At 34.5% G+C, this 22979-nt stretch overlaps 6 protein-coding genes across 6 annotated transcripts; 3 read left to right on the plus strand and 3 right to left on the minus strand.

Moving 5' to 3' along the window:
• Positions 1-529: 529 nt before the first annotated feature.
• RO3G_10568 (uncharacterized protein) lies at positions 530-5563 on the minus strand (the record flags this gene model as incomplete). Its single annotated transcript, XM_067665153.1, has 4 exons — positions 530-792; positions 823-3649; positions 3704-5468; positions 5526-5563. The coding sequence occupies 4 exons, from the start codon at positions 5561-5563 to the stop codon at positions 530-532; spliced, it is 4893 nt and encodes a 1630-aa protein (XP_067521254.1).
• Positions 5564-7140: 1577 nt separating this feature from the next.
• On the minus strand, positions 7141-8936 carry RO3G_10569 (uncharacterized protein; the record flags this gene model as incomplete). The annotated part of the gene is made up of 3 exons (XM_067665154.1): positions 7141-7290; positions 7345-7490; positions 7652-8936. The coding sequence occupies 3 exons, from the start codon at positions 8934-8936 to the stop codon at positions 7141-7143; spliced, it is 1581 nt and encodes a 526-aa protein (XP_067521255.1).
• A 1147-nt stretch (positions 8937-10083) lies between these two features.
• On the plus strand, positions 10084-11259 carry RO3G_10570 (uncharacterized protein; the record flags this gene model as incomplete). The annotated part of the gene is made up of 6 exons (XM_067665155.1): positions 10084-10168; positions 10219-10397; positions 10456-10599; positions 10726-10816; positions 11081-11158; positions 11237-11259. The coding sequence occupies 6 exons, from the start codon at positions 10084-10086 to the stop codon at positions 11257-11259; spliced, it is 600 nt and encodes a 199-aa protein (XP_067521256.1).
• A 3121-nt stretch (positions 11260-14380) lies between these two features.
• RO3G_10571 (uncharacterized protein) lies at positions 14381-15446 on the plus strand (the record flags this gene model as incomplete). The annotated part of the gene is made up of 7 exons (XM_067665156.1): positions 14381-14425; positions 14491-14514; positions 14690-14727; positions 14788-14810; positions 14867-15017; positions 15079-15154; positions 15216-15446. 7 exons carry the CDS (start codon positions 14381-14383, stop codon positions 15444-15446), a joined length of 588 nt encoding a protein of 195 aa, XP_067521257.1.
• Positions 15447-16063: 617 nt separating this feature from the next.
• Positions 16064-18074, minus strand: RO3G_10572 (uncharacterized protein; the record flags this gene model as incomplete). The annotated part of the gene is made up of 6 exons (XM_067665157.1): positions 16064-16979; positions 17059-17158; positions 17224-17349; positions 17405-17682; positions 17860-17904; positions 18058-18074. 6 exons carry the CDS (start codon positions 18072-18074, stop codon positions 16064-16066), a joined length of 1482 nt encoding a protein of 493 aa, XP_067521258.1.
• Positions 18075-22273: 4199 nt separating this feature from the next.
• RO3G_10573 (uncharacterized protein) lies at positions 22274-22474 on the plus strand (the record flags this gene model as incomplete). The annotated part of the gene is made up of 1 exon (XM_067665158.1): positions 22274-22474. One exon carries the CDS (start codon positions 22274-22276, stop codon positions 22472-22474), a length of 201 nt encoding a protein of 66 aa, XP_067521259.1.
• Positions 22475-22979: the final 505 nt, after the last annotated feature.

Genomic DNA, 22979 nt, shown 5'->3' on the forward strand with positions numbered 1-22979 from the left:
TGCATAAACGGTTTAGACAAATATAAAAGAAAAAGTCTTTATAACGCATCTCTGATAGGTAAAAAAAAAAAAAAAAAAAAAAAAAAAAAAAGAACCCCCTTCATCTTATTATGCTGTGCCAAAAAAGAGTATTAATGAGGATGTAAGCTAAACCTTGATACTTGAAGCATAGTCAGTCATACAACTTAAAACGATGCAAAGCAACTAACATCATGTATTACGATTTTGCTATGGATGATATTTAAGTTCCTAAATGCCTTTTGCTTGCAGTGTAGTTCAGTGTAACCTACGTTTTCTTTTTTATATGCAGCATTGAGCTTATTAATGCCTTTTCAACATAAGCGTTTGATTACCTGTAAAAAGGAATAACAGATCGTAAAAGTAGACAGATCCATCTATACAACAGCAAGATTACATGCTGTGCTTGATGTATTATAGGTTTATTATTCTATATATGAACTAAACCTTGCGATATATCAAAATTTTTCTTTCCAATGGAAGATTACAAAATAGATAACATATTACTTTATTAATCATATCTTTGTAAAGGTGATGATGGGTATGCCATACCACCTGTTAATGGGTAATGAGGGTTATTATAATTACTTAAAACAGCTGAAGGAGAAGACCTCATCCCTTGACTACCAGCGTATTTAGGACTCCTTGTGTTATTTGAACTACGCGTATACTGACTACCAGATCCGACAGACATGACTTCATTCACAGGATCATAGAGACCTTCTTCATATCTTTCCCATGTCATAGTTGGAATCGTGTTGGGATCAAATTTCCCTTCATCAGCACCAACAGCTAATTTTTTACCTTTTTCTCCCAGCACCACACGTGTATTCCCCCATGAAAAATCATCAAAGTGCCAATAAGAATAAATGGGTATAAAGAAAGAAAAGACAGGTGTGGCTACAATAGATACGAGCATCCATACGATATGCTCCCATTTTCTGTGCAAGATGTATATCACAGCCTGTAAACCGTATACACCAGCAATGGTAAGGATAGACATCATAGGCACACCATTTGGTGAGTTTACTAGGGTATAAATCAGATAGACAAGATAACCTACAATGGCTGGCTGCACAAGGGTACTTAGCAAATCCACAATGACTACAAAACGCATTGAGAAACAGCAAAAACCGCAAAGCTGGGGTAAGAAGACAAGTTCACCCAAGTTGTGAACAGTTGAATTGATCCATCGACGACGTTGGGAGAGCAGTACGCTCCATTGATCAGGAGCATTTGTGGCACACTTGGCGTCCGGTACAAATGTCGTCTTGTACATGGGGAAATGCTTCAGAATCAATGTGGTTAGGTATCGATCCTCACCCAAGTGGAGCAAATTCTTTTTATGCAGTGTGTCGACTCGATTGATTTGATAATCCTCAATGACTTGATTGGATATTAAAAGAGGTTGATTCTTTGTCGATGAGCGAATACGATACATGCAAAAGCAACCAGGCAAGCATGTCACGGAGCCAAAAAGCGATTCAAAGGCTTTGATCATGAAGTGTGATATAAAATATTCATACACCTGAATCATTGTCACCCAAGAGTCTTTTTCGTTAGATAGCTTAGTTTCACCACACAAACCAATCACCTTGGGGTCTTTCACAAAGGCGGATACAAGACGACTGAGACCATCTGGCATTACTTCTGTATCAGCATCTACCATAAGTATAAATTCATAAAAACTAGGGTTTACACCAATGATATTTTTGATTTGATGGTAAATCTCTAGTTCCATAGGTGTCATGGGAGAAGCAAAGTGAACCTTGTTTAGGAAACGCATAAGGATCAGTTGAGAGTCTCGCTTACCGCGATTACCAGGCTTTTGTCGCTCGCTTGGTTTGCCTACTTTAGCCACTACAATATAAGGGACCACATGCCCACGACATTCATATAGACCAGAATAGACTTTAGCCATGTTGTGCTGTTTTTGCCCTTCACCAACAGAGAAAAATGAAAGTGGTTCTGGGTCAAGGTAGGGATCTGCGCCGAGAATATCAAGAACAATTTGAGGTGTAGGTCTATCATTACCACCACCCACAATCATGCCATCACAGATAACGAATAACAACTTTCGTTTATCGTCATATTTCAAGACCGCCACCGAGTCGATCGTCTTCCTTAGCTCTTCTTCTCCTTCAGTATAGCAAGGAACTTGACAGATGACAAATTTATCGTGAGCCTCTAGGGGTGGGGCAGCACCAAATTGAAGAGCAGCCAAGAACTTGAAGACAATGATCAAACAGAGAAAGATGGTGACGATCAGGAGCAAATATTCAGAAAAGATACAACGAGCTGAACTTCGTTCATCAACAGCACCTGCGTAAAACAAATTTCTCAAGCAAACCTCTTGACGTCGACGGGTTTCGTAATCCAACGAGAGAGACAACCAGTCCTGTGAGATGTCTTGACCTGCTTTCTGTTGAAAAAGGTTGACAACATCATCCGATAAAAAGTTTATGTCTGCAGCAGAGGTGTTGACATTAGCTGTGTCTTTTGGTATTTGGATGCTTCTGGCACCAGCTACATAGAATGTCAAATCATAAACACTACCATTTAATATAGCCCAGGTTTTGGTCATAGGAACACCACTAACATCAGTTAACTGTGTTGCCTGTTTGTGAACCTCTGCTTTGGTGTACCCCATTGTTCCAAGCTTGTAGTTTTTACGAAGGTACATGATTTTCTCATAATACCAGTCTGGTCTGTAATCTCCTGTCCAGGCACGGAAATCATGAAACTTGGAATAGCCATCTGTTAAGTTAAAATGATAGTCCAGTGATACATATTCAGACACGGTACCGTTGACACCTTGACAGAGAGCCGAGACTTGAACAGGAAGCAGATCACTGACATCTTTGCCTGCATAAGAATCAATGCCTGAAACCGATATCACCTGGGTCGCCCAGTGGTGAGGTGCAAATTCAGTCAGGTAAAAAACTTCTCCACGAATAGCGACATATCCATTACCATTCGATGAGTGAGATTGAAGCTCAGATTGTGAAAAGACATACTGCACAGGACAAATCAGTTTACCAAAGAGGACTAAAAACCAAATGATGAAGCCCGACATGAGAAGGATAAGAGTACATAGCGTGAATTTTTCACGCCAGGCAATTTGGATATCTTTGCGTTTCATACCAAAGAAGGCGAGAAGAAAAGAAGGAATCCACCAGGTCATTATCCAAACAAACATCAACCATCCCTTTCGTACACCTGACATTTCTGTCTTTTCTTCTTGTATTGTTTGATATTCCTGGACAGGCATAGACTTGAGTTCACCATAGGGTGCGGTAAAGGGGTCAGAGACTATATCAGTGTCATAAGAAGGATAAGATGGTTCAACAGATCCAACGGATCCCTCGGAATAGTATCCACCTTGCTGCAGTTTAGGAAGTGGCAAGCCTGTGGCTGCGGCAACAGCTGCTGCTGCCGTTGAAGGTTGTTTCCTGTGAGCATTCATTAGATCTGTATTTGAACCTGCTGTGGAACCCGTATGAGACATAGAAAACTCATCACTGACATCACGTAGCGCTGGTTGCTGCTCTTTATATTTTCTTTGCTCCTCTTTCTCAGCTACACGTAAAAAGTCTTCTAGCTGCTTCCATGCTTTATCATTCAAAAAAATCTATGTATACAGAGTTGATTTTTTTTAAAAAAAGACTCTTTTTCTAATTCTTACTTTTGTTTGACCAATAGCATAATCTTCAGATGTCCAATTGAGAATACTGCAGATGGCTTGGCATTTTGAGAGAGATGATCGATCTTGTTCAATAGCCAAGTCGTCCATGATATGGCTAAACCGCTCACAAAATTCCTCGTGTGTATATACATTGGAAAATCCATTTACTGCTTTAAACCGTTCTGCAATTGGCACCAGTCCAAGCGTATCCACTTGATTCTGCACAAATTTAGAATTGAATCCTGCTGCCAAAGTAGGCTGGATAGAAAACACACACCAGACAATCGTTTCATCCAGTGTTGAAAACAAGTCATTGAGTGATTGTCTTAGTTTTTTGAGTGCGAGTGGTGGTGTCTTGCCCCTGTTCGGTGGGATTTCACGTGCGGAGGTTTTATTTTGCTTGGTAGATTTTGATCGACTCACTGAAGGAGAACGTCCAGGCATGGGCTGTGCATGAATGATAGCGCTGGCTTGTTTAGGATGACTTTCAGTGATTACCTGGTCAAATAATCCAGTGAGAAGCGAATTAAATGAGGGTAGTAAGTCGTCTCCGTTGCCTTGAAAGAGAGTTAGAAAATCAGGGTCAATGGAGTCTCTATTGGCCTCGATCAAATGAGGCTCATATTCACTTTCTCCGAAGAAATGTTGTACGACAAAGAGAGGTGCGCCTGTTTCTGATTTGGCTAGGGAGAAGCATTTGTGTTGGCTTTGATACTTGTTGATGGATTCTAAAAGGGCTCTGCTTTGGTCGATGTCAGTATAGTCGGCTTTTTTCGAATAGCTATTGATGATGTCGTTTAGACCATGATGAGGTTCGTCAAATAGATCCACACAATCAGAAGCAGGTGGGTATGTGAAAAAGCAATCGAGGCCATCTTCTTTATACTCAATCATGCTTGTTTCAAAAATATAGGTCTGAATATAATGATGTAGACGCTCATTTGCATAGTTTGTGCACAGTTTTTGGAATGCATCAGAATAAGAGGTTGCAGGCAAGTTTATAATACCGATCGAATTTATCTCGCTGCTTTCAGTTGCACACAATTTAGTATTCATGTATTCCACAATCCAGTTAAAGAGTAATGAATACAATATCATAACCAGCTCATCACGTTGTGCGGATGCCTGTTCTGTATTCAAAATGATGGTTGTCGCATCTCTTTTGATTATTCGAGTCTTGTATGTTAAAGTATTTTCGAGGGCTTGAGGATCCACACCAAGGGCATCCGCCACAAATTCTAATTGTCCAGCATCTTTGACAGCTGCTGACTCCCCTTCACTGTTGATAAATTCTAATTGGCCGAGATGCAATAGAGTGGAAAGCAAGGACATGATTTTTGAAATCTTTTTTAAGCCAAGGCCAAGAAGTTTCATAGACGTCTTCAGGGACTCGTACTGCTCTTGGTAGTCATCATCATATGAAGCTAGTTTGATGTACTGGGATTGTTTTAATAAAGAAAGCGCAGAGGCCTCTTCATCAGAGGCACCATATAAAAGGTAATAAAATATAGGATAATTTTCATTGCGTTGATTAATAACTCGCCGTTTATCAAAAAGATAGGTGAGTATCTTTGACCCAATCATTCTACCACGTCCGCTGAATTGAATTTCCATGTATTTCCCGAGTGTAGATGATCCAAAGGCGTCAAGGATGGTCTGTGTGTGGATGACTTGGGCTTGTAACTTGGTTTCCTTTTTATGTGTACTAAGATTGACAAGATGTGATAAAATGGAATGATATGTTTCATTATTGTTTTGTTTGCCACTTTATAGAAAAAATAAGTGTTATTTTTATAGAATAGTTTATCTATTATCATTTTACTGTAATAAAATCGATTGATCTATGCCAGTTCTTCTCATATGTAAATATGCTTGGTTAATTAGTTGAAATAGATGTGGAGGAAGCGAGTGGTCTGATCCACTGGTATCTTTATACTCTGCTACATAGTCTAAAGAAGCTGAAGGGTCGAAAATTGTATTAACTAATGAAACCAAGATGTTGTCACTTATACGAATATATAACTGATTAGACTCATAGTTGTGCTTTAGTGCTGCTACTATGTTTTCTTTTGATATAGTATCAATAAGGCCGAGATTCCAATAGATTTGCTTCTTCCCCATTCTATTGAAATATAAAAAAGAGAGAGAAAGAGGCAAAAAAAATCATTACTGACATACACAAATCCCTTCTCCGGTATTTGTGTAATATAGTACTTGAGATTCAGATTTTTTTTTTTTTTTTTTTTTTGTGGAAACAAATTAAAAATCAGGCACTTTTTTAATTCTAAGCCTTCTATCACCCGTGATAAACCCTTAATTTGTTCATTTTTATTAAAATAGATTTTTATTGTTCTTTTATAACTAAAATACATAATTAATTACAAAAAACCATCTTGTTAAGTGCAAAGATTGCTTTTTTTTTCTTTGTCTTTATGCCTTATTATCTTTTCAAAAGCATTCTTGTATTCCTTTATTATTTTCTCTTGGCACACGAACAAAATAGATACACAAAAGATGAAGAGTTAAAGATAGATTCATTATTAATGGCTTTTAGTGAGTTGAGTTACTAGTGAGCTTGTATATCTTTTAATAGGGTGCGTTTTATTATTATTATTTACTTGTCTTTTAAGCTGTTATCATAAATACTTAATGATTATCTTGTTTTATTCTAGTTCAGATTTTAAAACAATAATCAAGTCCCTGCGCACAACCATGTTCATTTTAAGAAACTACATATTAAAGATATTCACCTTAATAGTTGAATACCATGTACTGTTCTTTAATGATCTTGTTAAAGTAGTTGAAAGACGTTTTAAAAATCAGCTCATTTTCATTTCCTTAAACATCACATAATAACTCTTCCTATTCAAATAACTCTCCTCTTTTAAATATGTATATGCATATATGAATAAACTAAAAGTTTAATAATACGCTTTAGGAATATTTACCTCCTTTGTATAGGAGATGAAGCTGTTTACTAAGAAGTGGCCATAACTCACTACATGTCTAAAATTTTATAAAATACTATCTTTTAGTATAATAACCCTCCCTTCTTTACCCATCCAACACTAAACATACCAAAAGAAAAGCAACAAAAGCATTCAAGTTTCTAATTAAAAGGCAGGAACATTATGATATGGTTGCACCATGTATATATAAAATAAGCTAGAATCGCGTAGCAATTGCCATTGATAACTTTAATAGTTGAAATGACCCTTTATGGTTTTCCTTTTCTGGAAATGAATTTATCCAAAGTAAACTGAACGATATTCCCTTCTTAGCTCTTTTATAAACTTGAATCTTACTATGTAGCTCGTACACGCTTTTTGTATGAAAAAAGACAAAATAAAAGGGTACATGTTAGCGTTTATTGTTATCGATTAACTTTTACAAAGCTTTTTAATTGAACAATTTGGCTTCTTTTTTGTGCCAACAAATTAATCGTCATCTTCTACCAGGCCATCTTCTACCGGATCATCTTCTATTGAGTCATCCAATAGCTCAGGAGAAACTTCAAATACAACAATTTTCCCTTGAATCATATGTTCTGTGATATGACAGTGAACTGGCCACACACCAGGATTGTTCTGTTTAAGAAATTTGATTAGAAAAGTCATGGATCAGTCTTTGCCTTAACTTACCAAGTGTAATCTGATTTTTGTCCAACCACAAGGCTCTATTACATCAACTGGAGCTGCATATTGCATGGATACGTCCTGAAAGAGAGGATCCTCATATGTTCTAACATCTTTGTCCAATTCATGATTATATTCGCCTGCTCCTTCAGCTAGTAAATAATGAGAGTGCCCATGTGTGTATGCCAAGGATGAACATTGCAGTCACCATGTTGACCTTTCATGTTTTGGAATACAACATCAACAATATCACCCACTTGTAAAGGATACGTTTGATGCCTTTCAGAAAATCCATCAAACGTACTTAGTTTACCAAAATCCGGATCATTTCTGACTTGATCTAAAAGCGATTCTGTCTTACTTCCCCATGGTTTGTGAATACGGCCATTGTTTTTGAATCGTGTGGTGTTGTCTGGTAGAGTGGCTAGCTGCATAGACAACTTAATGATATGCGTGGGTTCAGCAGATAAAATAGCAGGGTCACCTGAGTAATAAGGTCGTAGATCATGTACCACCCATCCATCAGCAATATTCTGGATCCCTGATGGCAACAATATCGGTTTATGGGCTATTTTTATATGAGGTATGTGTGCTTTATCGGAAACATAACGAATATAACCAAAGCCATTCAGTGTAAAGGCACCAGAGTCTTGTGGCCTGTATTTAAAGTACGAGCCAATAGGAAACATGGAGCCGTCTGCGTAATCGCCTGTCTGAATCAAGACAGACGCTCTTCGTCCAGGCACAAGTTCAACATGATCAACCGCCAGTGGTTTCACATACTCTCCATCAATCTCAATCAATGTCATGTTATGATGAGGAATCATTATACCCAACATACGAAAAGTGAGTGCGCCAATAAATCGCAGACGATACACTCTGTTAGGCTTGAGATCAATTACAGTGAATCCAGGGCAGCTTTCGGTTGATATATTGCTGTAGACTGATCTTCCATTGAGTAAAACACTGTCTGGTCCATCATCACCTGTGAAATTAGGGCCAAGGTAAAATCTTTCTCGATCAAATGATAATTGATGCCACCACTCTGACCATTGAAGGATGCGCTCTTCATCATATTTGTAGGGCCCTTCTTGGATTTTTTCTTGTCCATCTGACAACATTTCCTTTTCAGCTTGAAGTAGGGACTCTTCACTTTCATAAACGATAAAGGGTCCTTGTATAGTATCGTCCTGAACACCCACATGAGAGTGGTAGTAAAATGTACCTGTTTGGTTGATGATTTGAAAAGAATGAAGAAATTCTTTCCCAGGCGCTATAGGTAATTGAGTGATACCAGCTACACCATCTGCATTATTTGAACCAAATTGGTAGATGCCATGGAAGTGAACACTAGTAGATACATTATTGTTACCATCATTCTTGATAAGGACCTCAATTTTATCATTTTTGACCGCACGCAGGATAGGTCCGGGAAATTGGCCATTGACGGTAAGAGATGGATAAGACGTACTAAAACAGTCTGGGTTGAGTGAAGCTTGCTGTATATTGAATTCGAATCTTCTTGTTCCCTTTTCAGCCAGTGTATACTGGAAGATGGTAAGGTACAGAAGGATCAATACACCTGTGAGTGATTGCATACGTTGAATAAAGAAAAATAGAAAGAAAGAAAAAGGATTCATTCAAAATCTATTTATATAGAAATGAAGTATAGAATCCAAATAGAGAGAGAGAATAAATATCCTTTTCTATAAATAAAGCAAGTAAAGATAATTGTAGACAGTAACAATATAACTTTTGAGTTTATGTAAATCAATCATGATATCAACCTGCAGTTACACAAATTAATCCCAGCTGTTGACAACTGTGTCAAACAAAAGCAGATTTTAAATTGTGCTAAACTGATGCGCTCAATCTGCTCAAGCTATTTGATCTTTGTTTAAGAATTGCAGGCCAAGTGCCAAGTATCTTTGTTGTTACACCATTCAATCTATTTTAACTTTCTTTCTTCAATAGGGGCTTTATAAGCATTTAAAAAATATCAATAAGTTGTGTTCAAATTATTTATAAGACTTCTTTACTATTAGCTTGTATCCAATGCCAAAGCATATACAATCAAACATTTACATGCTAGCTTGTGTCTTAAGCTGCCATTAAATGGCTTGTATCAGAAATAGGTGATATTTCTATGATGAATTACCCAATCCATAAAATACGTTTTTAAGAAAACTGAATTACTTCTATTCACTACCTTTATTAATACACTATGATAGCCATTTGATAAATTCCTCATATGAACAGGCTGTAAAATAATAATAACAATAAAAAAACATTTGCATTTTATGCAAAAATAAAATAAAATACGTGTTTTTTATTTTTTTATTTTTAAGACTACCTGCCATATGTCAATGAAAAAACCAGATACTCCACCATGCCATAGGGTGACAAGATCGATGATTCACAAAGATTACGATAAAACGAAAAAGCCGACATTAGAGCAGCTTTTGAAATTAACAAAATCGCAACAAAAACTTTTGACGGCTTGTTCTGATAATGATCTAACAACAGGCAAGTAAAAAAAAAAAAAAAAAAAGAAAAAGAGAATGTTTAGGGCAATTAAACTCTTGCTGAAAAGTGGTCCAATTACTTGAAAAGCATAAACCTCATCTTGATCCAGATCGTATACGTGATTCCAAATTAAGAACACCACTTTTGATTGCAAGTGCAAAAGGACATGCAGAAGTGATAAAAGCATTGATAGAATGGGGAGCCGACGTTAATAATCCAATGGGTGATATTGTAGGAAACAGACCTCTTCATCTAGCTGTTGTTTCTAATAATGTTGATGCTGTTTTAGCTTTACTGAAAGCTGGTAAGTCTTTTCTGGCCGTGTTCTTTAGTTGATCTAACATTATAAAAAAGGAGCAAAACCAAAACCAGAAGAATCCGAAACAGTTATATCTGATGATGGATTACCTTCAGCTATACGTGAACGGAATCGGATGACAGCCCCTTTGGATTTGGCGACTTCTAGATTAAATATGCTATTGAAGCAAGTGAATACGCGAAGTAGAGATCGTCTGATGAATCAAGTACTAAAGGTGAATATTAAAATCAACAATATATGAAGACTCCTCCTTTTCATTTTTTTCTTTATAGATTATAGATCTTTTAAAGTATTATTCTACCGACAAAGAATGTGACGAGCTTGACGAGTTGACAAAGAGGATATCCGGCATTCAAATCAATTCAAAAAAAGAAAACCAAGACAGCGATATTTTAGTTATGCAGAGTTTAAGAGAAGTAATAGAAAAAATGAAACTTTCATAACAATAATGACACGTCACTGTTCTTTTCGTGTATTCCCACCTCTATTTTATATAATAAAAGCTGCGTGCGTAATGATTATATTTATTCCATTCCCAATAGACTCCTTTAACCCTGCTATATGAATACATCATCTCAGACACAAAGAGCCATCGCTTTCATTCAATTAAAACGGTCTACAGGCTTACGATAAGTATCAAATTATTACTTGAATTGAATACTCATTTGGTCTGAACATCTAGATTTTTTATATTTAAATCATGTATTTTAATCGTTTATAAGACGTGCATTAATTTCATAGACTAGTAGTAAACAAGCTATTTTCAACAGTTTGTAATAATAATAAAAAAAAGGTATAACAACTTTTTCTGCTCGTTCTATTCTTAGGCAATATGCTTATGTGTATGTATAAACAAATAAAACTTTAATAAGAAACTTGCTAATCATTTTAAAATAGACTTCCCAGTTGTCTATAGTACTGCTACTAGTTCACATGGTATCATTCGTTCTAGTACATTTTCAAGTCATTTTATAGGTAATTCCCTTTATCAAACATGAAAAAGGATTTTCTACATACGAAAAAGCATATCCTGTAAAAGCAAAAGAATTAAAGATTACCCTTCATTGGCACAATAAAAATACATACAAGACGTCCATGCTATACATTGACAATCACAGGATTCAGAACAGATTAATGGTTTGGTCACCGAGGATAAAAAACTGCAGGGTGTTTAACGAAATTATTGCGAGTTCATATTTGAATGCTAGTACACTTCTTGCATGTATATCTATTTTAATGGTAAATCTTCACAAATACTTTTTTAGCCGGAGAAGAAAACTGACAAAAGCAAAAAAAAAAAAAAAAAAAAAAAAAAGGGTATGCTGGTATTCGAATGTATTGCTCTTGCGTTACTTGACAGTAGGGCCTATTAAAGTTCGGTTGGCTCAATGTTTTCTTCCCGCTTTCTTGTATTAAAAATTACTATATATGAAGCGTATTTATAGCTCATAGCAGTTACACTATACATTTGGATACATAATTTAATTAAAAATAAACAGTTCAGCTCTATCTACTCTCTTTCAAAAAGCTTGATCAATATCTGGTTTACATTAATTTTATTAGTGATTCTTCGAGTTGTTATATGTTTCTGTTCAGGGAATCTAGATACAAGCGTATTTTTTTTCAGGAAAATCATACAATAAAACATACCGCCTTATTGACATGCTCATTATTTAAAATAATTTATGAAGGATAATATTTTTAGGATTGTCTTCTTTTCTTTGAAGAAAACAGACAAATAGACACACGTTTACTTTTTTGTTAGCTGTGATATAAAAAAAGAAAGACCATCTGTTTCTAATTCATCAAAAATAAGTTTGTACGTAGGCTTCTTACTTTTTAATCCTGGTGATAAAACTGTAATCATTGATTGTTATAAATATATTTGAACTAAACTTTATTCACTTCATTTCAAGAAATTATTCCAGAAGTAACAATTATAGCCTTGCTCACAACGAGTTGTTTTTAAGTTTATTTTTATATTAGGCACCCTAAATCCCAACAAATACATGATCCAATATCGAACCTGCTTGCAGGTAATGTTCCAGCTTTTATCAGTTACATGTATAGTCTATCTTGGTTATTCAGTAGCAGGCTTGGGATAATCGTGAAAAAGTTATAAGAGTCTTGGGTCGCAAAGAAGCTATAAAAAAACCGAGATATATCCTTAGACAATTTATCGCTGGCGAGCGTAAATGCAAGCTTATTGGGGGAACCGACAATGAAAAAAAAAGAGTACTGGCCCTACAACTATTCACTAATTCACCATCTATTGATGTCAGTAAATTACCTAATCAAATATTGGTAAGTTTGTAGATCGCATATGAGATAATTTCAAGAATAAATAAACTCAAAACTACGTTAGCAGATTACTTCTTTGACACAAGATGTATGAACAAAATATGAGAGAGGGAAAAATATTTGAAAAACATACAGTCACTTCACTAACAACCAATGTAGTTATTGATGAGGTACATCCTTTTTTAACATTTACATGAAGTAGCCCAAATGAATAGCACTATCCAACCAATATTTGGGGGGTTTAATTTTATTTCATGTTATGAGGTTACAACAAAGTTGCAACAATGTCATCCTCACATAATATAAATATTTTCTGTTTATAAATAAATGGAATAACTTATTCTCTGTCTTGTTAAATGCTATCGCTCCAGTACGCTTTGTTGATACAGACATATCACTCACAAAGGGCAAGTAACTGGTACCCTTGGGTTCTTTATGCTTATAAATAGATTTTTTTTTCTTTCCTTTAGTATCTAGTAATGAAGTATCAAATTAAAAAAGCTCGGCACGGCCCGCTGTCTGGCTTTGTGAAAAATTATGGAGATATCACCAGATGCTTTATCAACAATTCGACAACGTCGAAAATGCTATAACAATTTTTAATCTAACCTAAGACACGCATATCCTTCGATTTATCCAAGTGCAAAAAAAGGAATTTCTCTTTCGTTGACATTGGCATCATTTTCTTGTAATGAAAGTAAGACTGAGGACATAGTTGTCATCAAAGTCTTTGAAATAACAGCTGAATTAGCAAAGATAGCTAGAAAAAATGGCCTCGATTGCAGATGACCATGTTATGCATGATATAACCACTCTCCATTCTGATTCTTATTTTATAGGTATCTAGTCAGCAACTCCAAGCTAAAGATGAAGAAAAAAAGGAGGGTGGAACACAGACAGTGCAGAGCAGTGAAGAACCCAAACGCGACGAAGGAAATAAAGATGGCGACAACGTCCACATATTGAACGAAATTACGCCACAAAATTATGTTCATATCACGTTCTCAACGATGATTATCACATCACTAAGCAACTCCATATGTTTATGCAAATGATTCTAAAACCTAGGCCGATCTGGCTTGTATATAGACAGTTATATATATAAAGGCTTGTAAAAAAACAGTTTTAAACTTATGAATAATAAAGGTCCCAGTTAAAGCTCAATATTGCAAGGTCTATCTACACTTGGTATTTCTGAGCATTACATTTTACATTACCGTGAAAAACTTACAATCTGTCGTATTTCTGCCACAGTCATCCTGTTCATCTAAAAGCTCTTTGGCAACAATTCTTTGAAGAGATACCTGTTTTGGATGAGATTGTGATCAGTCAAGTCCTTAAAAATCACTCAAAATTATCCGCTTAGAATCCCTTGAGTTAAACATATATAATACATTTGTACTACTTTTATATTCATGTGAACTTCGAAAAATATTTTAGATGGAGTTGAGCCCGATCCCGATGTCTTTCGGTCCATGTATAAAAAGGCGAAATGTCTTTATCCTCGGAAGGTAGAGTTCGTATGATACACGTAAGGATTTTCAAATAATGATAGGGTCATATCTTACCAACTACCCCACAAGGCAGTGATCCTTGTTTAACTCGAATGGCAATTAAATATTAACTCGACTGTGAAAGAATATTTACACTTTTTCATCTAAAAAGACTGTTTTATTTAGATGATGCTTGATAAAAGTATATGTTAAAGAGCCATAATATTAAATCGATTTTTTCATATTCTTTTAAAGTTTATAAACTGTCCTTTTGTTATGGCGCTGCCTTCCGAGACACAGTAGCACAATTGTGCGATGTCAAACTATTTAAACTTTTTTATGTACCACCTTGTTTAACTTTTTTTTCTCTTCTTTTCTTTTTACTGTGTAAATACAATCAGCAATGACAATCTACTATACCTTGACATTTGGCATTATGGTCACTGAGGTCAGTAAAGAAAAAAGTAAGTTAGAGACATGCTTTGGTTTTTAATATTCTCGTTTGATTTTTAGATGGTTCTCTTTGGCCTTCTTGTTGTAAATACATTTTTTTTAAGAGTATTTTAAACTAAAAAGAAAGTCCTTGTAGTTACCTTTACCTTCTCGTTGGCGTCATGCTATGCTAACTTTTGCTTTAAAATCACCACAAGTAAGCATTCTTATTATTTTTCATACATATGTATGCTATTCATTTGCTTACCTTTCATGATAGATGGCTAACGTTATGTATACATTTAAAATTGTTTTTGGGTAAGAACTAGGCAAGAAATATGATAACCAATAACTAACCAAAAATTGAACTTTTAACAGCTTCATCTTTATTTTATTTGTTGGTAAATTCTTGATTGTTTGTCATATGTAATGAATTCTAAAATTTTATTCCTTATAGATACTATCAACCGCCTTCAACGTATTGAATCTGAAGCAAGAGTTGAACAAGAGCATCATCATGACCATGAATATGAAATTAGTCTCAAAACTAAAAAGTTTTATTCTCAAAGAAATCTATACCTTACTGGGTTCACCCTTTTTCTTTCCGTGTAAGTCTACAAGACTGCTATCCAAAATACAAATAAACCTGGACACTAACAAAACATGTAGCATTTTGGAAAGAACTAGTGCACTTGTTTTAGAATTGGTTAAGCGTGAAGAAGAATTAAAACATGCCAAATCCAAGGTTTGTTAGCAGACACTTTTTTATAGACAAAAGAGGAAAAAGTGCTTAATTCATCAAATAGACAGCTGAAGTAACTGAAGGTCAACAGCGCTTGATCAATATGGAAAGTGATTATAAGAAACAAGTTGAGGCATTAAATACCCAAATCAAAGAATTGAAGCGTCAAAATTTGGACTATGAAACTTTAAAAAAGCAAGCTGCTCAGCAGCAGAAGGAGTTTGATAGATTGGCCACAGAGTACAACGAATTGGAAAGTAGCCTCGGTACTAGTGAAGCTAAAAAAGATCTGTAAATGAGTACGAAGGAAACACCAAAAACAAAATAAAAACGTTCAATGCCTTTTAACTACCAATCTTTGCAAAAGAATTTGCTGAAGTTGGCTTAGACCAACAAGCATCGATTCGCTCAATTTACTAAAATTATTCCGTTTATTGAATTCTGCTCATCATTTTCTCAAATGACTTGAAAGCTCTGTATCTTACGTATTCATCTACTCTGTCATCTAAGCTTGTTCTTTTTAATCTTATGAGTCTTAACATTAAGTTATATATTTTGGCCATCAGTTCTTAGCATATGCTTTTAGTTCTGTAATTTAACTTGAGAAATCTACGATAAGATTCAATATGGAAAGAATAGAATGAAGGATTTATAAATTTATAACGCCACCTTTTTAATAAACCTCTTTATAACATATAGTATCTGAATAGATGTATTATCCAGCATAAGATTGCAACCCTTCATGTCATGCGTATTCGATGCTGTCATAAAATTATTTTTTGAAAAATAAACAATTCTATGATTTTATTCAAATAAAAACAAATTGTAAAAAAGACATGTTGTAATGATTTTGAATTTTTCTAGTTTTTTTTTTGTACATAATTTATTATTATAAAAAAAAGAGAGAAAAGTTTATACAGTGCCAATCGTCCACTGACTAATGTGGCCCATCGCATTGCTGTATGTTCTTGGTGATTGGTTGCCAAGAAGTGAACGGTAAGGCATACCAGCTGGTCTTACCACCCATGCTTCTGGTTCAGTTGCTATGGCATATTCCATTTCATCAAACTTGACCTTCTTTGCAGTCACTGGAACAACTTCTTCTTCATCTTCCTTTTCATGTTCTCTCTTTAAGCACTTCTTTGCGTGAGCAGGTTCTGGCAGCTTGAAATCCAAAGGTCTTTTTATTTCATTATCTTGCTTTGGCTTACAATTATTACTGCTCTTTGTGATGAATGAAGATTGCTCATAAAAGAGCATGTATGCTCTTTGGGAAAGCACTTCGTTGATGGAAACAGGATGAACTGTTTCATCATTGATGAGAAGCCATCCACCCTGTGGGTTCTTGACATAAGCAAAATAGTGGCCAGCGTCACAAGAGGAACCAGCATGCACCAAGACAGCGTACAACTTGTATTCAGCAGCCTGGACTTTCTTTTCTTTGCTGATATACGGAGCCATATCCAGCGTCTCTGGAAACTTCACACTCTTATGGATCTTGCGCATACCATTAGAATACATATCGTATTCGAAACGCTTCAAGTGGATTACCAAGTTATGAGGCACCTCATTGGCAGTCATTTGTTTATAGGCCCTTACTTTTTGTTTGCATGCATCACAATTATAGCCATCAATGGTATCAGCTTCAATAAATCGTGAGAGAGCATTCTGAATGGATTTTTCACCATTGATTTGAACACTAAGATCAAGGAAACGATCATAGCTGTTTGAATTTGCTTTACAATTATTGCAAGTCACCTGAGACTGCAGTTTGCCACCAAAAATGGTATGCACCAAACCAGCATCTTCTTCTTGTGGAGTCAACTTGCTATAAAAAGAATTGTGGCTTAGCTATAAAATCTTTTTATGTCTCAGGGGAAAACACCACTTGTTTCTTGCTATTTTACCTGTTGAGGGGTGTGTATGACTTGGTAAACGCGTCAAGTAAAAACATGAAAAATTCATGTGCATCTTCTTGTCTACCAAGCAAAAGATTTGAAGAAATTTCTATATTAAGAATATGTTTAGTTTTTTCTTGTCTGCTTCTGTCTTTTTTAATTTTTGATATATACTTTTCAAATTGCTTGTGAAGTAATTAGGGCTTATAGCCGAAAAGCGCATCAAGCTTTTAGCAGTTGTGAAGCATTTGTTCACATGCTCTGACATGGCGCAAAGGCCACAGAAGCCATGAATGGTGCCTGTGTATAAGTTTTAGTTTTTTTTTGTTCCTTTAAAGTATGTAAAACTTCTTACAGTTTTTCTTGTGATTGTCAGTCAACAAATACTGTGTGAGAGGGGCTGTATATGTCAGGCAGCATAGCACTGCATTCAAAAAGCAGGTGTTAAATGCATTGACGAGACCTGGGCCAAGGTTTCGAGAGAAAGACCAGCTATAACGCAATTGAGAGCGATCAAAGGGAGCTGGTCGAATGTTGGGCTGTGGCACTCTTTGATGATTATTGTTTTTTTTAGCAAGTCTTTGGGCTTTTCGCTTTTCGTTTCTGCGTTGCTTGGAAGCTTTAGACATCTTACTATGAATAAAAAGGTAGAGATCAGTTTGTAGGGAAAAAAAAAGGTTATAAGCTTAAAAAACAAGACTGTCACAATTTCCATTTTAGGAAAGCAGGTTAAGGTTAGAAACAAGAGCTTACGGACAGCAAAAAAGGTTCCCCTTATCCAATTAAAAAACTTTTTATAGAAGAACTTACCAAGAAATCGGAATATCTCTTGAAAATATACTCTTAAGCCTTTGTCTATTGTTTCAAAACAAGATGATATGCTTTTCACATGAGAAAAAAAAAAGCGCAAATAAATTAATGATAGTTGTACGTAAGATTTTTGACAAAAATATGGTCATAAAACTTTATTTTTGATTGCTAAGAACACAATAAAGTGGGGCATGTTACAAATCAGGTAAAACCATCTTATATTTGAGAAATTATAACCCCTTGATTTTTTTTTGGACACAAATGAAAAAAAGGGAAATAATGGCATGCTTTTGGAGCTATTCATATTGTGAGAATATCGAGAAGAAAAGTACTAGTTTTTTTTGCCAGTTACTTCTTGTTTAGATCAAACAATATAGCTCTTTTCCTCCTTAGTAAAAAAAAAAAAAGAAAAGAAAAGAAAAGAAAAGAAAAAGACGAATATGAATACGAGATAAGCATTTATGTAGGTACAAGTTATGTTTACATATCTTTCAGTAGATGTCTTTGTACTATAACAAAGGCTAAGTTTTTATAAGTCAGACAAATCTTGAATGAACCTATAGACTATGATCTAATGGACCTACTTATCATATCATTATGTGGATCTATAGGAAAGTATACAAACCATTTTATTTATAAACTTTTTTTTTTGCATTGCATGTTATTAGCATGAACCCTTTGTAGCTTGATAATGTTATATTTTCTTTCATTAATATGTTGCACAAACGCCCATTAGTTTTATGCAGATATGAAAATGAGCATAGGTGTTTGTTCATACTATCTTCATGACCATAATGTAACCAATTCACTTTCCGATTTCTCTAAGCCTTTCATTTTCATTTGTTAGACTATTATCATCAAAACAAAAAAAAAAGGTTTTGTTCCGTTTCATGCAATCTTTACTTTGATTTTGTGTAATTCTCAATTCTGACTCTTTTTATTATTGTTTTTATGGGAACTTCCATGTCGAGCATCCTTTAAATTAAGCATTTCTCTTTTATTACAGCATCATTTTCTCTACATCTTACTAAAATCTTTGGTCATACTGTTTATTAAAACATATGTATGAGCTGTACCTGAATTCAAATATTCTGACAAAATCTATAAGCAGTATTCATGATCAACTATTGTAGTACTGGTGCTAGTTTCATATAAAAGCGTTTTAGGATATTATACAGGTATTTTCAAATACACTCTGAAATGCTCTAAACAGATTTTTTTTTATTTTAAAACAACAAAAAAAGCATACTTTTGGGCCTTTTTTTTTCCTCAAAAAAAAAAAAAAAAAAAAAAAAAAAAAAAAAAAAAAAAAAAAAACTACAAATGCTAGCACAATCGTTGCAAACTGGGAAACGGCAGCTTCAATCAGATATATATGAGTTTCTTTTTATAGAAATTGCGTAGATTTCACTCTGGTAATGAAATTTATATGGAATATAAAAACATTTCAAGTCTTTTTATTTGATATTAATATTAGATAATATTATATAATAGTTTTAAAATATTATACTACTTATTTTTTTTTTTCATTTATTCAGTTATTGGACCCTTTCTCACTGAGTAATAGGAAATTCTATTAATTTGTTTATTTTCTTTAACTCTCCTTTAAACAACGAATTGAACCAGATAAGTTCCTTATGTACTTGCTTAGGGTTAAATTGTAATTTTTTCAAAGCTCAGTGTAACATAACTTCCTATAGCAAATAGTAGCTTTGTTCTTATTAGATTGTGGGTTTTTGAGCTCAAAATTCTTCTAAATTTATACAGAACAAAGTCAATTGTTGTTGGAGACTTGTTTGCTTTATCATGCTTCTTTACAGCGACGTTTGTTAGCAGATGTAAGGCTTGCTGCTTGTAATATACTTCATTGATGGAATCGGTAAGTCTTCTTGCAAGCATGTCCAGAGCCAGTTCAATCATGAGGCATCTGGACTAATAAATGCTTTCAACGCCTGTAGATTAAAAATGATTTCAGTAACCATAACATACAACAAAAACTACCATACCAATCTTGCTGCGTTAGGAATCCGACATCCTAAACTATTCGTAAGACTTTTAGTTGCCAATAGTCCACCAATGTATACTACTAGAATCGCCCATATAAAAGATCGTTATGTCGCTAGTGATGTATTTTTTTAGTAGCACCACCTTGCCATTGTTAGTGTTAATTTGACAGGTTAAGCATCATATTATTAAAATTAAAAATAATGTATTGTCAAACCGAATGCACCTTAACACAAATAGCAGCAATGATTGATTGCAGAACTATTTAACGAAAATGCAGGTATCATTATGCGTATTACGTTTATTTCAGAGTAATTCGTAAATAAGATACAAAAGACAGATAGTTGAATGTAACAAGTTACAGATATTGCTTTATCTTTTCAAAATTTTAAGTGATAGAATGGTTTCAATAAAAGCTGCCTTGGAGGGATCGTTACATGAAACGAAATATACAGAAAAAAGCCTCAATTTGAAGCATCAAAATGAACAACTACAACCTGAACTAAAAAGATTGAAAGCTCCTTTTTGCATGTTACTTCTTTGATCTAGCTTTAATAATGCTTCAAACAATAAAGCGATAAATGATGAATTAACTCATGCTCTAATAAAGTTCGTCGACATATTTGCATACCAACTCTTTTCGTACAAAAAAATATACCTCCAATAAAATTAATTCAACCACATCGACTTAAAACTTCATCAACTGTAAACAAATCGAGAACTGAAATAAAAGTATTATAAGCAAAAAGAAGAAGGCTGTGTTTTGAATACATTGGGAAAACCATCCAATAGTACAACTGCTGGTAATATTACTTAACTACTTTTTCTTTTTTTTTTATTATCTTATAAAGGATAGTGCTCTTTTATGATATATTCTGACAAAGTACACTATTTCCAGAAATAAATTTCATGCTTGCTTGTCGCTTTTTTTGTACATGTTGTATTATAAAGTTTGTAAAAATATAACTTTACTTCCTAAAAATGATGCAATTAAGGAAATAATAATATAAAACTAAAGAATGCTCTTTGATAATGAGCTTTATTTAAGACAAGCTTGATTATAAAAAAGAAAATTATTACAAAGTCTACTATTTATATTCTTCTATCAGTTAGAGGGTAAATGGGCAGCTGTGGGCGTAAATGCAAATCTTCTGACAATGACCTTTCAAATTTTTTTGAGCGTACATTGTTAAAAATTTTGGAACTGATTTAAGTTGCACTCTAACACAAAAAAATAAACTGTGGAACTGACCTTTTCAATTTATTCAATATACAAGTTTTACTTACGTAGATTATATTTTTATACACAAGTTTATCACGATAAGGGGACGAAGTAAGAACCTTTATTTGCTTCTGTTTAATGTTACTGGTGCTCAAAAATTGACCTAAAAATTTCAACAAGTCCTAAAAGCTGCTTTACTTGATATGTAAGCTAATAATTAGATATTTTCAGGGTTCTTTCCGCTATTAACTATGACATTACTAGCGAGGCAAAAATACTCCTGGGATAGCCGAATCTCGCCATAATTCCAAGAATAAACCGTTTGAATTCAAAGCATGGGCGCAGACAGTTAAAAACCAAAAACGAAGTGCCTCATTTAACAAGTCAGGTAGTAGTAATGGTGCTATTCTGGAAAGTCAAACAGCTTTTCTTCAAGCTACTGATAAACATTCCGTTGCTATCGCCGCTTCAGAATTTGAAGGCTTAAAATTTAAAGATAGAAGTCTTGACCTTGTCCTTAGGGACCAATTTCCTAACGATATAGACCTCAGAGAAAGAAAAATTGGTAGAGCTTATCAGTACATTGAGCTTAGTTTTGACAATGAAGAAGTTAGAATGGAAGCATTGAATAAAGGGGTTTTAATTCTCGATAGAAAAATCAAAATATAAGCAATGATGGATAAAAGCTCGGATGTGATCAGAATAGGGACCACCAATATTCCTTATGAAAAGGATGACAAGTTGAAGCTTTTAATGATACAGTTATTTGAAAAGCATGGAAGTATTTTGGAAATAGGGCTTCATCATGAAGTGGATAGTGGATGGTTTAACGGCATAGGATATGTTATTCTTGTCATGGATAAAGTAAAAAGTTACGAACCTCTTACACTTCAAATTCCATCTTGGGAACAAGGTCACTACTTACATACTGTCTGGAGTAATACGAAGTCTATTTGCAATCCTTGCCATGTTGATGATCATACAAGAGTTAGTTGTCCAGTTCTCTTTCGTAGAAAAAAAGCCTGCTTCATCTGTGAGAGTACTCAACATTTAAAATCCCAATGTCCTAATGTCCCTTGGAACCCTAAGAGAAAACAATCTGCAATCCACCGCTCTAGGATGATGAACATTAATGTAGAGCAGACGAACACTGGACAAGAGACACTCACATTTAGCAATCCTTAAGAAATGAATACAGAAATATCAGAAGAATATAACAGTAAATCCGACGGTACACCTATAGCCAAAGACTATGATGAATTCCAGGAGGTTGTTTCTACTTTAGATTCAGTAGATAAAGAGAATATTGACAGTAGTAAATTACCTACCCAAATTGATGAAGATTCGAATCAAAAGAAAATGAACAGAAAAGAAGCCATCAAGAAGTAATTGCATTCACTTGTCATGTGCAATAACTTCTCTGTGAACATACAGAAATGTAATAACTCTGAGGCACTTACACATTCTTTAAATGTAGAAAGAGCCAAGAAAATCCTCTCAGCCCTTTTAAATGATAGTTTAGAAGTAGAAGAAGATGTTGCGTTTGAGAATGAATGTAATAAAAGTAACTCTGTTCCAGAAGGATTATCACAGCCCTCCACAAACCTTAACTTATAGTTATTATGAATGTTCATGGTAATAAGATCATAAACATGAAGATCGGCTCAATTAATTGCAGAACAATTTACAACACATTAATACATATATCTGATATCTAAGACAACAGCAATTAAATATATTATTATGTCAAAAAACAAATATACCCTTTATTCATTTGATGAAATAACTTAATCACTCAACATGAGATTTCAAGTTCATCAGACGCTGTGAACCAAGTATTGTGGAATCATTAATCTCAATCAGTCCCAAGCTATGGAAATAATTCAACAATCTG

This window comes from Rhizopus delemar, genomic scaffold, assembly GCF_000149305.1.
Source record: "Rhizopus delemar RA 99-880 supercont3.8 genomic scaffold, whole genome shotgun sequence".
Taxonomy (NCBI): Eukaryota; Fungi; Mucoromycota; class Mucoromycetes; order Mucorales; family Rhizopodaceae; genus Rhizopus; species Rhizopus delemar.